Source organism: Microchirus variegatus (assembly GCF_963457635.1).
Source record: "Microchirus variegatus genome assembly, chromosome: 23".
NCBI classification, from domain to species: domain Eukaryota; kingdom Metazoa; phylum Chordata; class Actinopteri; order Pleuronectiformes; family Soleidae; genus Microchirus; species Microchirus variegatus.
The window spans coordinates 17,193,761-17,210,206 of NC_139824.1; the positions used below are offsets into that span (position 1 = coordinate 17,193,761).

General features: G+C 44.6%; 1 protein-coding gene across 1 annotated transcript in view; it reads left to right on the forward strand.

Annotated features, from left to right (window-relative positions):
- Window positions 1-1,732: 1,732 nt before the first annotated feature.
- The window catches only part of tnrc6c2 (trinucleotide repeat containing adaptor 6C2), a gene marked incomplete at its 3' end in the record, with an annotated part of 36,613 nt that continues 21,899 nt past the window's right edge, over window positions 1,733-16,446 (forward strand). The window contains exons 1-3 of the mRNA XM_083909234.1: window positions 1,733-1,746; window positions 9,321-9,421; window positions 9,677-9,698. Coding sequence (XP_083765360.1) covers window positions 9,359-9,421; window positions 9,677-9,698 — 85 coding nt within the window. The 5' untranslated portion in view covers window positions 1,733-1,746; window positions 9,321-9,358. The remainder of the gene's footprint in view (window positions 1,747-9,320; window positions 9,422-9,676; window positions 9,699-16,446) is intronic.

Here is a 16,446-nt window from a genome sequence, read left to right on the forward strand (position 1 = left end):
AACTGCCCCTCGAAACAAAGTGTTGAGGGTTATTTTATGTCACTTAGAAATGGGACACCCCTTAAATGCACATACGTCTTCAGACTGTAGGGGGCAGAATAACGCGAACGCTGCATCCAGTCTGTCAAAAAAAAAGAAGTAGAAGAACACATTTACGTCAGGATTATTTATTACCATCCGTTTGTCAGTCAAGTTATTAGGTTGTCAGTTAGTTATTAGATGATACTCATACAAATACCACAACCACGGACATATTCAACAATAGCAAACCATCGCGCGTGCGCGCCAGGCCGACTATTGACAAAAGATCGTAAAATGAAAATAAATGTTTACGCAACAATGACGTCAGTTATCCATAATATGGGCCTAAACTAAGATAATACATCATTTTTATATCTCTATTAACAAAGAAAACACTTCATTTGTATCGCGCTCGCTTCGCTGCTTTCGACGCCATCTTTGTTACGTGAAAACACGCAATGCATTCTGGGTAGCCCTTGCTCCCAAGTGTGGTCTCGTAAAAAAATCTCAATATTGAGGGCGATACAGCCCTTAAACTTGGCCCTCAACTTAATTTTTCTGAGAATCGGGACAGCACATTTTTGAGATTGAGGGTTAAGATTGAGGATTAAGCAAAGGAATTGGAATTCATCCTCACGTTTGTGTTATTGCTCGCCTCTGAAACATTTAAATTATGCGATTAATATGTAATATATTAATATTATATCATATTATAAACCTCCCAGTACAGTGTTTTTGCTGCATGCTTCAGCAGTTCCTGTGGAAATGTGAGCTGCCACACTGTCACATCCACCCTCCGTGTCCATGGAGAGGATTGGAGAGAACAGCAATGGGGCGGGGCCGCGGAGCCGGTGGGCGGAGTCGGCGTCTGGCGTTGCGGTTGGTCGGGAGTGACGTACGTCGAGCCACTTCCGGGTGTGTCCGCTCTCTGGGAGGAGGAGGCAGGAGGAGGAGGAGGAGAGGGAGAGAGAGAGAGAGACTGCAGTGTTGTTAGTTTGAACAAAATGGCTGCGAGAGCACTGTCAACGGGAGCCCACTGAACCGCCTGCCATGACCGTCCGCTCCGCCGTCTGGATCCGCGCAGAATGTATTTCCCCGGAGTCGTTTCTCACGTTGCGTTCGCGATAGCCAGCGCTTGGTTTTTTTGCGTGCAGCTGGCGACCTAAACAAAAACAAAACGTTTTCCTTTTCTTTTTTTTTGCACTTTAAGACAAGTTGACTGACTGACTGACTGACTGACGGCGACCGTGGGCTTGCGAGAAGTCATCGGCAAATTTTTTCCACGAAAGCTGCCTGAATGATTTTTCAGCTACTACTACTACTAGCTAACATTAGCTTACAATTTAAAGTCGTTTTTATTCGCGATTTTATTGTGTTATTGTTGTTAGTGGTGCTCCGGTTCCTCCCCCGCCCCCTTATATCGTGACGTTTTTAACAAACATTGTAATTTCTCGGTGATATTTCTTCTTTTATTATTTTAAATCTTGTTTTTAATGCATACGTTGCCGTGTGTACCCGCTGTGTGCAACGTCATATCGGGCTCGGGTAGCCCCCTGTTTACCTCGGTATCTTCTCCAGCAGCAGACGGCTCATCTGTGAAGTCTGCTCCATCTCCTTACGGGTAACTTTTTTTTTTGTGAGAGAGAGACACCGGAGAATGATTTTCTTGCATCCTTTTTTCTGCCATGCACCTGCTCTCGACTGAAAGCTGTGGTTAAAAGCGAGGTAAGTTTCAAAATCAATGGCTTTTCTTATCATGTTGGGAGGGATGAGCAAGCGGAGTGGTCCCCTGAATGGAGATCATATGGTGCACAGACGTGACATCTATGTGATGCAATGTAAATAAAACAAGAAAAAATATATATAATAATTAATGTATGGTGTGCAACTCACTCATAGTCTACCAATGATTAATATTGTTGCAAATCAAACCAAATTATAAAATAAAACTGTGTTTAATATCACATTGAAAAGCCTTTAACAGTGCTATTTAAGGGTTTAAGAGTATTTTGGGGATATATGTGATGTTGGATGGATGTTGGTGGGGATTCTCCTTCCTGCGTATGCATGATGTTCGATGTGAAAAATGTTGGGAACTTGTGTGTTATATCATCGCTCTTTCCCGATTGGCTGAGTGGACCAGAACACTCTGTGTGCACATGTGGATGGATTTTATTTGCACTGTCTGCCCAGCACTAAGTCTCTGTAGTCACAGAAATTGTGAGATTGTGCTCATGTATTGCAAAGGAATCGTTCGCCCGATTGCACAGTTGCTGACAAAGTATAATTTTGCATTGTCTTGCATATTGTAGTCGCAGTGGTTTTTCTTTTTGCGACTATCTGATAACATCTACCAAAAAACGATAGTCTATCACATCATGTATCTTTGCACGCTACCGTGCATTTCGCTACGCCGAGTCCTAGTACCTTATTTAAAATTGCTGTCCTGTCTCTTTTCCACCCTCCGGCTCAGTGAGAAACCCAGGGATTCTGATTTAACTGTCACCTTCCATCGCATACCCCCCCCCCCCGCCTCCCGTCCTTCCTCGGTCCTGTCCCCAGGCACTGGGGTATAGCTTTTAATATCTCCTCCGCACGTCTTAATTGAAGTACATAATTTCCTGTTCAATTTCGAACCTCTTTTCCTTCCCACCCCCCACCTCCTCTCTGACATCTCTGTCATCACTGTCTAATCTCTATCGTCACACACCAGTGAGGTGGTGAAATGAAAATCAGTGACACACACATACACACATTATTTATGTGCATTTTTGCATGTCTGCTTTTGCCGTGTCTTGGAATGGAAGCGTGTTGTTGTCTACGTGCTTGTGTGGCTAACACAACATGTAAATGCCTGTTGATTTGCGCCACGGGAGATTGTGTCACTGTTTTGTGTCGAGTTCACAGCTCGGGCGCTCAGCGTTAATGTCCTGCGATTGTTAATCAGGTTGTGAACTGCCCCCCCCCCTGCACGCCCAAGACACCCAGCTGGCTTACAGACACACACGCACAAACAGCCTTGTTCCATATTCCCTTTCCCAAAGGCTGACAAGTAAGCAATAAGAGGGTGTCTGTGAACATATCTTGCATGGTACCTTTGGTGTGTGCAAAACTTATGAATAGGCGAAGGAAAAATAAGACATGGAATTCTGCCATACCAAATAGTTGCCCCCCGATTAGAACGGTGTAGCCACAACAGGTAGCTCATCTTTGGGGCACTCGGGTAAATATGCGGTTAGGAGCAAATACTATAAAACTAATAATCTTGGAAGAACGTGGACATGAAGTCTATCAATCTATACCAACACCATCGACTTCACGGCGTCCACATCTAAAAGTGTAATATTGATTCTTTCCCATCACAAGGTGAGAAATTCAGTCTCACACTGGCGGCCTGGGCTCAATGAATAATAATAATAATACATCTTTTTCAGCATGCATTTTGGCAGCGTGCTAGCAGGAAACCCTTCACCCATGTTGGCTGTGGATGCAACCAGGCTCTGGGGCTGTTGGCATCCAGACACTGTTTTGATTAGAGTGTAATGCAACAAAGCCACGAGCACAAACCCTGGCAGTAACTTTGTCTGTAGCCTCTTATCAATGAGCAGGATCGTACGTTTTTAAAAAGCTTACTTCCTCTTGTCTAACCCTGTAGAGACAGAACATCAACAATAGCTCAATCCTCAGATTGCTTCCATTACTCCGGTCTTTGTATCTTGGATGTTCCTTCTTCTTCTGCCACTCTTACCCTATATTATGATTTTTGTACAGTGGTTTGCAACTTGTTCGGCGTCATTGTTGTGTTGACCCTGACACATGCTGCTTAGTCGCTCGTGTTGTCGGTGCCTTTTCCCCTGTCGTTGACCTCAACCCAAGCCTGACCACAGTAGCTACTGAGCCTGTGATTATGAGGCATTTCAAACAACTGGCACAGCCGTGATAGATAATACGCTTAACCCCACCACAGGGTGCTGTTTCCCATAAGGGGGGTGTGGGGGTGTGGGGGGTTCAGACAGTGGAATCGGCTTGATTCAGTGTAATGCCACTAAAAGCCATTACCCTTTTGCTCTGCTCTATGGATGCTGTTTTGGAGAAAAAGGGGAGAAGGATAAAGACTTGCCAGGCTGTTGGGTTCGACTTTGTTTAGATCAGCGATGGTTGCTACTGCACTTTTTTTGTCGACTCTTTAGCTCTGACACTGATCTGCTTTGGTAAGAGATGACCGAGATCATGTTGTGATACTGAAAATCTTATCGTCTTGTACGGTCGGCCACAAACTCGCTTCTGCCTGGTTGGATGTGTGCAAGCTAATGAAATTGTCAAATGCATATGTTATAAGTGGAGAATATAAAGTATAGTTTCAGTCTTTCAGTGTGAGGGGCAGTGACCAGATAATTGTTTTTGACCTGTAGAACATTGGTTAAACTCATGTTCACATCTCGTATCGTTATGTCATACAGAGCTTTTGTGTTAAAGGGGTTTTAGATATTTCATTCAGGTTTGCTGCTGCTTGTGGGGGGGGGGGGGTTTAGGGGCCACACCAGGGGTAAGCCAGGTCGTGATGGAAGCGGGGGGGGGGGGGGGGGGGTTGGGGATGGGGCAGGCAAAGCTGGAATCGGTGAGGTCCTGCCTGTGAGTCTTGGCAGGGGTCCAGAGGAATGCTCAATGTGCCGAGGTCTGGCGGGGGCCTCCCTCCCTCGCCTCTCCCTCTCAGCTCCATGTCGGCTAATTGGAGAGACCTGGTAGAAAAGGAGCGAGGCATCACATGGTGGCTGACAGAAAATCTGCGGGACATCCGACGTCCAATGTTCCCCTTTTCCTGCTCCGAACCATCACTAGACCTTACCCATTATGTAACAGGACTTCCAAATATCACAGTAAAGGCTGCGTGACTTGCACTAGCATGTGCTTTCTGTCCTTACATTGGACCTAATATCTTTACCTTTACTGTATTTGACTGTTACAGCACGTTCTTTAGAGCTTTCTGTGATTCATCATAACTATCAGAACTAGAATTAGGTCAATGAAACATTTCTTGTGACGTAAGAGTTTGGTGTAGCCCAATTTAAATTAAATAAGACGTTAATTATAGAAGACAATAACAATTTGGCCTAATAAGCAAAAACTATCAGTGTTATCTTTTCTTTGCTAATGTTTAATTATAAAACTGTCGAATTTTGTATAATTTTAAATGCTACTTTTACTGATTTATGTTTTACAATCTTAAATATGTCTGCATTAGAAAGTAAGTTATTTATAGCAAGAATTGCGGATAACAAGTCTCAGTTGTCTATAGTCCAGTATGGGCTGAGCAATGATTTTGCAATTTTCATTTATTTATCTACTTATTTTTAACTTCAAAAATCGGACATTTGATATTACACTGCAAAAAAAATATGCAGTGCACGCACAACCTCACATTCACACCAACTACAAAGCAATCATGAGGCAAAGCACACGTACACACCAGTACACGACAGCTTCCCCTTGAATTCAATAAGCTCTAGCTTTGGTGCTGGCAGAGAGAAGGCCTGTTTGGTCTCGTGCATTGTGCTGTTTTCCCCCGTTTAATGAGCTGCCACTGTTGAAGTTTCTCATATCGACTTGGCGGAGGAAGCAGCCAAAGACGCTGAGAGCTAATTTTCTGGAGGCAAACCTCAAAGCTTTTATTTATTTATAGCACAGCCTCGACTTTCTCTCGCTATCTGACGCTTTAACTTTCTTACTCCATCATGCCTCCCCCCCACCACCTCCACCTCCACCTCCACCTCCACACATCCTTTCTCTCTCTCAGCCACGACACCCCGACCAAGATTATTATTATTATTATTTCACCGCAGTCTAGAAGCACCAAAGTGTCTCGTGTGTTTTCACCACTTCTCTCCACCTGCTGAAAGTGAAGCCGCTATGAACGGAATGCTTTACAAACCACGCAGCGAGACTGTTTGTGCGATGGAGGGATGGAAACACACACCACCACCGACGACGACACCGCTCTGTTATTACTGCTTCTCAACTGTGTGGAATTTACAAGGCTTGTTTTTCCCCCACCAAAGCTCTTCAGGTTAAATAAACACACATTTACGGGGGCAGTAGTTTGCGGTCTCTAGCAGGTATTGAAGAATAATTCCCCCAGGGCTGTCCATGATAATGTTCCATGTAATAAGGCTCAGCAGAGTCCCCGTGGCTTCTCCTAATGCCACAGGAATGGGCTGGCTGGCTGAAAGGTAATAGAGGTTGGGAGTGGATTCGCCACACTCTGCGGCTACGACCTATTACTTCTGTTTCTTCCTAGAGAGGAAGGTCCCTCTTCTTCCGTTTTTCTTCCTCGTCCTTTGTGATTTGCTCTCGCCTGCGGTTGTTTCTGATAGGCTTTCAGAACACATGGAGTTACACGTTTTTCCTCTTGCAGCCCTTGAAGTTCTCTCTCTTCTTAACACAAGTGAAGCAGCACTTTCTTTCACTTGTGCATGTTTTTTTTCCTTCATATTTCTGCACGCGTCTCTGGGTACAAATAATCAGGCTGCGCGGATATTTCGGTGTCACGCCCCACCCCCCGAAAATCCCCCCACCAGCTCTCTGCACCGATATAGCTTTGTTCAGTTTTTCCTCTCACTTTCACTGAGGGTTCCTTCTCTCTTTCTCCTTTGCTCTCCGTCTGGTTCTCTGACGGCGGCTGTCGTTCTTAATTGGTGTTGCTCTGCATCTGCTTTCTACCCCCACCCTCATCTCGCCTTATCCTCTTCCCACCTCCCCTCTCCTCCGCAATGCCTGGCAGGAAAAAAGACAGGCTTCTGACAGACTACCTCCCGCCTGTGTACATCAAAACCCCCCCCCCCACGTGTGTGTCTGTGTGTTTTTATACGAGGCGATGTGTGTGTGAGTGAGCAAGTGAGCTTCTTCATTCCTGTACAGAGTGTTCCTGTTGTCAAGCCTCCTTCTCTATTGCTTAGCAGCTCTACGGTCCAAGGACACGGGGCTGTCTTTTGCAGCAGAGGATGAGAGGATCCTGCCTCCGCTGCCATGCAAATTATTCACATTTTCCCTTGCGGCCCCAGAGACTCTGCATTCATTCAGTACAAGGGGAGCTGAATCACATGCTTGTTTCTGCTCGTACAATAGCTAGTGGACATTTCCAATAACCCAAAGCTGTGTTTTTTTTTTATATATATATATAGATATAAAACGTTAAAGACAACTCTTGGATGCGTCAGTAAACTGCTCGCCAGCTAGCAGGAACATAAATAAGCAAATCTCTTTTAATATATCGTATTTATCTTCTCTTAATGCCGACGTTAAAACAAGACGGACTCCAAAACATGACAGATTTTTCCTAACCGCAGTGTCGTACTGTCAACGAGAGTAAATCTGATGCTTGGAGACACCCCAGGGTCAGTGGTGGAGAAGGTGCTGGTGTCAGCACTGCATACAGACAGACAGGATAGAACAGAGGCAGGTAAAGACGTATGTGGGGGCAACGGAGGACATAAGGGAATCTAACTTTAGCAATGTCTGCGTCAGCTCTGTCGGCCATCTCCTCTTTCACACAGCAACCGTTTTCTTCATAGAGTAAATCAATGCAGTACAAAGCACTCCTTTTATAATTGATGCAGAGGGATATTCAGTCCCTATTATTTTGCAGGTGTGGCGTACGTTGTGTTTGTGTGTACCTCTTGACCCAATTTCCCCAACCCTCATTTCCTGTGTGTGTGTGTGTGTGACAGTAGAAGTAGTAACCAGATGGGGCACAACCACAGTCAGCTGCAATATCTGTCGTTAAAGCAACTGATGGGGAAAGAAAACTGTTCTCGACTCATTTTAGTGGCACAATTTCCTCTTTGGTAAAGCATCTGTCTTCTCGTTGTTGGAATATTTGATGGCACGCTCGGAGTTGTTGACGGTACCTGAGGGCTTTCTGCCCCCGGGGCTGCAGTGTGGAAAAAAAAATAGGATTGTTTGTGTGACTATTAGAGGCATATGGAGAGGAAGATAAAAAGGCAACGCAAAAGAAAACGGTAATCGAGGAATATCACCTTTTCAGTCTTTCCCAGGCTTTTGCTCGATACTCGTCCATTGTCTCTTCCGTATCTCCGTCCGTCCCTGTTTACGTACGTCCAGCCCTCGTCTGCCGAATCTCTTTCTTCCTCTCGCTCGCTGCCCCACCATCATGCAGTCTGTTTGAGGCCTCTCCTGTCACTTTGATTGACAGCCACCTCCTCCTGTTTAGTGGGCAGTGGCAGTTGGAGCAAAGCCTTCCGTTAAACCTCTTGCCTGAGAATTATGATTCATTCATGCATTTAAGTTCGGATTCATATGTATGTATAGAACAAAAGGTTATTTCTGTTATTATTTGATCTCTCTCAATTTTCTATTTTCATACGAGTCTTAAATTAGCTCTTAAAACTAAGACTGTCCATGTCCTACAGTCTTAGAAATACGCTACTCACAAAGAGCTGGGGATATTCGACAATATCTGTATGAAAAGTTCATGCTACAGTGATATTCTACCACTGAACAATTGGACATGTGCATTCAAAGGTTTAGAGAAGGTTAACCTAAGTTCACCTGTAATGGTTATAGTGCATTCTGTAATTGAATCCAAAAGCCACAAACATCCCTAACTTTTTGTGAGTAGTGTATAACAGTGTCCTTATAGTTCATAAGGCTAAAGCACAATGGCTTATTGTACATGGTATGTTCTCATCAGAAAAGGCCACTTTTTTCAACTGATATGGAGATGATGATTTAAGACATGTTGTATTATTGATTCGTCGTGGAGTTGTGTCGTATTATATATTAGCATCCGTTGCACTTAGTAGGGACTAAACACACATTCAGTCCCTTTGCTTGTTTCTAGGAGATATCGCCAAGGCTGAGCCAAAGGAAACACTGAGTTACTCTGGCCCTCTCCATTTCCTCAGGCTAGATATTTGGTTTGACCCACTGAAAACAAGTCCTTGGAAAAAGAAAATGCCTTGTACCTTATTTTGTCAGTCTTTTAGCCTTCAGTGTATTATTGTTTAATCCCTCGCTATTTTCTTTTCTTCACATTCTCTATCTTTGAACCAGCCTTCAGTTTTTCGGTCGTTTCTAAGATGAGGGGAAAATGCTCCTCAGAAGTGATGATTGTGAACGAAAAGGTTTTTTCCACATTCGTTTCACTTGCGAGTCACAGGGAAGACGTTCGGAAATGTGCGTTTACCGACTTTATGCACGTTCGTCCGCGAGTTTAATCTGTCGTTGCCCTTTTCCTTCACGTCTCACTCATTACGCTCTCCCCTTTTTTTTTTGCTCGACAGCTGAGAGAAGCTAGCGACGGACGAAAGAGAACCATTTGATGGAAGAAAAGAAAAAGAAAAAACAAGAAGAAAAGACCAAGAAAGACATTGCTCAGAAAAAGGTAAATCGTCTTTCCTAATCATGACATTTTTATTTGATATAATAAATATCTGTGGCTGATCTGGAACCTAGCATGCACGTTTTTAGTAAACAAATACTCATTAACACTCACTGTTTCTGACAAGATTGAATAAGTGTACTTGATGGCGCCATGAAGCTCTTTTCATCTATTTACTGATTTAAACCATGTTAGTTCAACGTCGTCCTTTCTGTTATCAGTGCTAACACACGTTTCTCTCTTTCCCTCCCCGTGTAGGCTGCCGATCAGAAACCCAAAGGTGAGTCATGTTCAAAATCCCTGCAACCTTTTCATCTACCTCCTCTTCTAAAAAAAACGGATTCACATTAATCAGCTCCGATTAACACAAACGCACATTTTATTCATGCGTTTATACACGCGCACAACATTTTTTGCATTCTTGTACACAGATGGACGGACGCACACGTACAGTTTGCACATGCATGCACGATTATGTCGGGCAAAATGTCCAAGACACACACACACACACACACACACAGCAATGCAAATCCAGAGTGTGATAATGATGTGGAGTGACGCCCAGTACGCCTGCAGCACCAGGCAGTGAAGCATGAGGGCAGCCAGACAGCACCTCGAGTGTGTGGTGGTAGCAGGGGGATGGGAGGATGGGAGGATGGGAGGATGGGGGGAGAATAAATGGAATAAAAGAGGGGCGTGGAGTCCATCTGAACTCCAGAGAATGGGGCCGAAACAAAAAAAAAAACGTGTCCTCGCGTGCCCTTGGTTGCTCTTTTTTAGAAGCAGAAATTGATTTTCTGTGCACATTGCGAGGGGAAAAAAAAAATCGGTTTGCTTTTCATTGTGAGAAATTAACATCTGCTGGTCTCAGCTGTCCGATTGTCCGACCCTGTGCTTTAATTTGAGCTTCAGCGAGTAAGATACAGACATACGATCAGGGCTGAGAAGGTGTGTGTTCGTCATGGGACTGGGACTTTCTTCCTCTGATAGCCCTGCTACCGCGTTTCCTATTTAATAACAGCTACCTGCTGATTGGCTGTCGCAAAATCCTCTTGCCCATCCACATCAGCCTGCAGTGAACTACCCTCCCTGTGTTTCACTGCCACATCCCTGAGCTTGAACTATCTCTATTGCAGTTTCTGATGGGCGATGGAAATACCTTCAAACTCATCCATTCTTCAATTGAATTAGGTTGAAGAAACAGATTTTATGGTGTGCAGCAGTGGTATTATTTACATATCTATGAGTTCTCTATCTCTTTCTGTATGTGTTGCTGTATTTTTTACATAATATATTTGAGAATTCACCTGCAACTATGGTGCAGCCACAGTATTTGGACTGTGACATATTGTTCTTGTTTTGGCTCTGTCCATCTTTAATTTAGGCTCTTTGGATGTGGATAACCCTGTAAAGCAGGGGTTCTCAAAGTTTTGATACCTGAGGGCCAATTTAGGAACCCAACATTGGACTGAGGGCCGCCAAAGGAAAAAAAAAAACAGAAATAAATCCCATTTGTAATCATTTTAATGACCAGATTGCAGTTCTACAGTTTAGCGTTAAGTAATATAATGTAATTTAAGCATTAATATGATAACGCTTTATAATTTACTGGGTAATTACCCAGTATTTTGTCCATTGTTCTTACCTTCTAATTACAGGTTAATACCAAGTAACACATTTCTGTTACCATATATTTACTGGGCAAATGGCTAGTAATTGGGGGCTGTAGCTACCTGCTTATTACCAGCTTATAACACAATAATACATTAAAATTCACCATATAGAAACCAGGTAAATACCCAGTATTTTTGTTTACACTTATTGGTCTGTATCCAGTAATGTCCAATAAACATTTAACAAGCTTAGTAGCTCCTGGATTAAAACTATCAACTGTAATTCATTGTAGGGCCGCCAGAAATGTTTCTACGGGCCGACGTTGGCCCCCGGGCCGCACTTTGAGAACCAATGCTTTAAAGACACCACCACATCTTTGCTGTAATGCTGTGACAAAGCTTTTTTAGAGAGAGAGTTTTTTTGGATCGAGGTCATGTGACTGACTTGGCTCAGTGTAGAGCGTTCCTCCGCTTGCCTTTCTCGTTGCTGTGATATGTCATTTTTATAGTGTTGTATTGAATTCACGATCGTTTAATATGAAATCAACGTGCAGGATTAAAGCCAAACCCTAAGTAAGTATAAGGAGTAGCAAAGTGCAGAGGAACCTGGGAAACGTGAGGCCAGATAGAATAGCTAGAATAACAGAAGGAAAGAAAGTAATGAAGCAATGAACACTTAAGTGCCAAAAATGACCATTGGCAGTTGATGACGGTGCTTGCACAGACGAGGTCTAATGACAGGGACGTTTATTTTACGCCATGTTTAATGGAAGATAAAGAGAAAAGGGGCGCACGGAACGAGAAACTTATTGTGTGTATGTAGCGAGAACTCGTACGGCCAGAATGATAAAGACAGTGGAAGACGAGCGAGTCCCATTTGAGGACTAATCGCTCTGCGAGTCATCAGGTCCTCTGTTTGCTCACGACGTCCCATCTGCGATATCTTTGAAAAGGAACGTGGCGTGAACTGGAAGGAGTGGAGTTTTCATGCGTGACACTCACTCAATAATGGAGCTGTGTGTGTGTGTGTGTGTGTGTGTGTGTGTGTGCAGGGAGTGGAGGAAATCAGTATGCAGTAGTGATTTTGTGTCTCTCCATCCATATCAGTGAATTCTACCTTCCTCGTACACTCTCAGAAATTCATAGACATATGCGTGCACACACCACCTCCCCCCACACTCACTCACTCACTCAACACCGTCTTCTGCTTCTCTCTCTCTCTCTCTCTCTGTGGGCCTCCTTGGTCCCAGGCATTTCAATTTGTTTGTGGTAATTGATCTGGGCCTGGCGCATTCATATGTATGAAAATGAGATAAAGCTTTGGTGCAGTGGAATTAACTCCTCTGCCCCCCCATTAGGCGTATGGAGCGCCACCAAAAGTAGGGTGTCCCACTGCCCTAACCCATCACACACACACACATACAGACTGGACTTGTGATACAGAAGCCTCCCTCCTAGTCCCTATTACCTCAGAGGGATGCTGATTATTCACTGCCAGCACACACGCCGCTTCATCACAATCACTGCAATCGTAATCAGTGGGCTTGACTGCTACACATCCCTACCAGCTAGCGTTAGAATAAAAAAAATAACAGGAGTGCATAAAAAGTACTGTTCCTAAATGACACGATCGTATTAAAATATATGCACACTCCAGTTACCTTTCAGTCTATTCTCGGTGAATCAAGTGCTTTCACTGAGGTGATGCTAAACGACCGAGGCTGTGATACACTCTGTGTGTCTGTAAGCATATGCCAGTGTAAACACACACTGACGTGTACGTGTATTTTTAGAGTTATGAGAGGTGGCTACACACAGGATACACTAACACCGCGCATCATTCTCACACCACGATAATCCGAAAAAAATACGCAGCCTCCGTTTTTTTTGCCGCCTACGCAACTTTTCACTGCTGGAAAATTGGAAACGATAATCCCCGTCGCTACCTTGTCCCTCCGCACCTGCGCTGTTTCTTCTGCTTTGTTTTTATTCGACTCTCAATATGTTTTGAAATACACTACGTTTACACACGGCTTTATATTTAACCCAGAGTGGCGGGAGACGCGCTCAGACGCGAGCGTGTTTCGATTCGTTCGAAAAATGTTCACGTTATTAATTGCGTCGACGCTCTTAAAAGGGAATTGCGTTGAATCGCGGCGTAATTAGAAGCTAATTTACTCGAGCATTAGTGCCGCTTTTCACTGACGTTAACCACATTTACAAACACTCGGCGAAATAATAGTGAATAGCTCGTGAGTTATGTCCTGTGGATTTATGACTGCGAAGCATAATTGTTTTTTTTTTTCTTCCCTGTGTGCTCAGCCTGCAAGCATGTTAAGAGAGGGAGGAGAGAGAGAGAGAAAGGAAACTTAAACAATGCCTTTCTCTGTGTGTTGTGTGATCGCTCATACGCTGCTGACAAGAGAGCGTTTGGTGCCTCTTTGCCCCTCCCCCCCCCCCCCATCTCATCTCCCAGCAGTGAGCTGCCGTGTGTCAAATATCAGGCCGATTAACAGGATGTAGCTCCAGTGATATGAATGACAGGTTCAGCCTGTGATCCGAGGGGCCAGCACGGTCTCATATGCAGCATGTGTTCGTAGTTTCATAATCCGTATGACTGCGATACGTGTCCATTTTTCCAGTTACCATGGAAAGGTGTTCAGTTGCCACAAAGAAGAGATAATTCCGTGTGCTGTTTTTGTTTTACGAACAGATTTTAATGCAACGTTTGTGTGTCATAAGTTAGAAATGTTAGACGTAAATCTGGGAAATCCACATTAGGACCACAAATGAGAAGATTTGCTTATTTGGCGTCCTATATTTTAATGATCCTCAGTCAGGTTTATTAAAGTGTTAAGCCCAATTTATACCCCTGCGTAAAGTCCTCTACGTCGGTAACGTAGAGCCCTCTACGTCGGTAATGTAGAGCCCTCTACGTAACGTAGAGCCCTCTACGTAACGTAGAGCCCTCTACGTCGGTTACGGAGAGCCCTCTACGTCGGTTACGGAGAGCCCTCTACGTCGTTTACGGAGAGCCCTGTACGTCGGTTACGGAGAGCCCTCTACGTCGGTTACGGAGAGCCCTCTACGTCGGTTACGTAGAGCCCTCTACGTCGGTTACGGAGAGCCCTCTACGTCGGTTACGGAGAGCCCTCTACGTCGGTTTACGGAGAGCCCTCGACGTCGGTTACGTAGAGCCCTCGACGTCGGTTACGGAGAGCCCTCGACGTCGGTTACGTAGAGCCCTCTACGTCGTTACGGAGAGTCCTCTACGTCGGTTACGGAGAGCCCTCTACGTCGGTTACGTAGAGCCCTCTACGGAGAGCCATATACGTTGGTTACGGAGAGCCCTATACGTCGGTTACGGAGTGCCCTCTACGTCGGCTATGGAGAGCCCTCTCCGTCGTCTCCGACTGCATGAAATATTTTTGAAGTGTCCGTCAAGGGACAACGGAGACGTCAAGGGCTGTGATTGGTCCTCGGCCAGTCTCTGGGTGGCATCAACGGACATGCGGTGGGAGCACACGGCGTAGATGTTCATCAAATATGCCAGCCGACATTCGGAAGTACCTGAAGTGGGTTTCTTCTTCCATGTCCCTCGTCGGTCCAATGGCCATCAGTCACGGTACATTTAGCGGACGTACAGACCACCTCCGGACTCGTCTCCTCAGTCTTTCGCGTCTCCATTTTGGTATCAAAAGTATCTGTGTTTCAATGTTATTCAGCTGCGACAACAATGACAGTCATTTCTCTCTCGGACGCCATTGCTCACTGTAGCCAGAACACAACAACCTTGTGTAGTGACCCCTACTGATCGGGCGGGAAATTGCAGCGCGTATCCGGCACCGCGACGGCGAACGATGAGGGCTCGAGGGGTCTCCGTGGTTACGCAGTTGTAGAAGTATAATGTGGCCTTTAGGTCAGTATTTCTCATCTGGTCGTAATCCTCCAAAACTTAGATAAACCTTTTGCGATGCTAATTTCAAAAGGTGCATTTCTACAGACGGATGTCCTTCCTCAGGCTCTGACCTCGCATCACGGTTGTATGTATTTAAAGTGCTTTATTCAGACTGAATTAGCCACATTATAGCTAAAAAAAAAAGCCAAATGGGATTTTCAGGACACTTCTGTCATAATCCAAGCAGGCCGGTATGGCACAGCAAAGATAAGCAACTGAGAGTGAAAAAGAGAAAAGGGGGAGAAACTGGCATGGAGAGGGGGCGTGAGAGCAGTAAATTAGAGAAGGTTTAAGAGAAGGGGTTTGGGAGGAGGTCACAAACGGAGGTGTGTTAAGCAACTGCCATTCTCTATAGAAACATTCCCTTATAGGAAAGGGTGAGGGGTAACAAATCTCGCCTTTCATGTTGTGTGTGAGTGTGCGAGGGAGGTTTCTGCTTCTCCGTGAATACTGACAGATGGGACCTCACGGAGACACGCCCACTTGACCCTCCCTTTTGTGTATAAACACATGCATGTTGGTCGCCTCTCGGTTACCATGCCAAAAACAGCCAGGCAACTTGTTTATCAGTAATGTCTGCATGTTATTTTTCTGTAAAATTACGCATAAAGTTGTTGCAAACGGATATAGATTCGCTTTAAATCATGCACTATATTTCAGAACTGAAGAAGCCCCCCACGCTCTTAGCTTTAAAAACCACTGCACCATTCAGTGTTTTGTCTATAGGCCTCTGTGTCGTGGCCTTGGCTCCTGTTGCCGTAAACATGGCTGCGTGATAAAGTGACACTGCACACAATGGACAGAAGAGATGATGGAACCCTGGCACTAGGCTCAGAGAACCAGTCGCATTTGCTCTTCACAATGACACGAAAAGACCTCGCCTCTCACCCGTGTTCGTGGGCTTTAAACTCTGTATATCTGATTCCTTTATGCAGCTCTCCCTGCTTTTTCCTTTTTTTTTTTGTTCCCCCTACTTCATCAGTACTCGCTTGTTCTCTATTCTTAAGCTCTTGCTCTTTCTTTGGCTCGCGCACATTGTGTGTAATTAACCATTTAGTGCGAGGAAGGGCTGTAATTAAAAGTTTGCAAGGTTGCAGAGTGTGTGCCTCAGCTGGAGGGTTTAATCAAATTTACAGTGCACACTCGGTATAAATGCCTCTGTAATTGGCTTGTCCTTTTCAACTGCAGTGAGAGGCACCAAGGTCGCGCCCACGTAAAAAAAAGTCCTGCTACGCGACTGTCACTTGAACTGCTTTGACTTTTAAATGCGAAGATGTTTAACGCTGCCAAGGTAGCAGAGAGATCATTGTCAGTATTCTGTTAAATTTTTTGCAATATCCGTCTTTTTCTACAGAGTTTGAAGTTGAACACCGTCAAGGATTTAAGGAAGAAATATGACAGTACTTGTCAAAATGAACTAGACCAGCAATAAAGAATTCAAAATTAATAACTTGCAA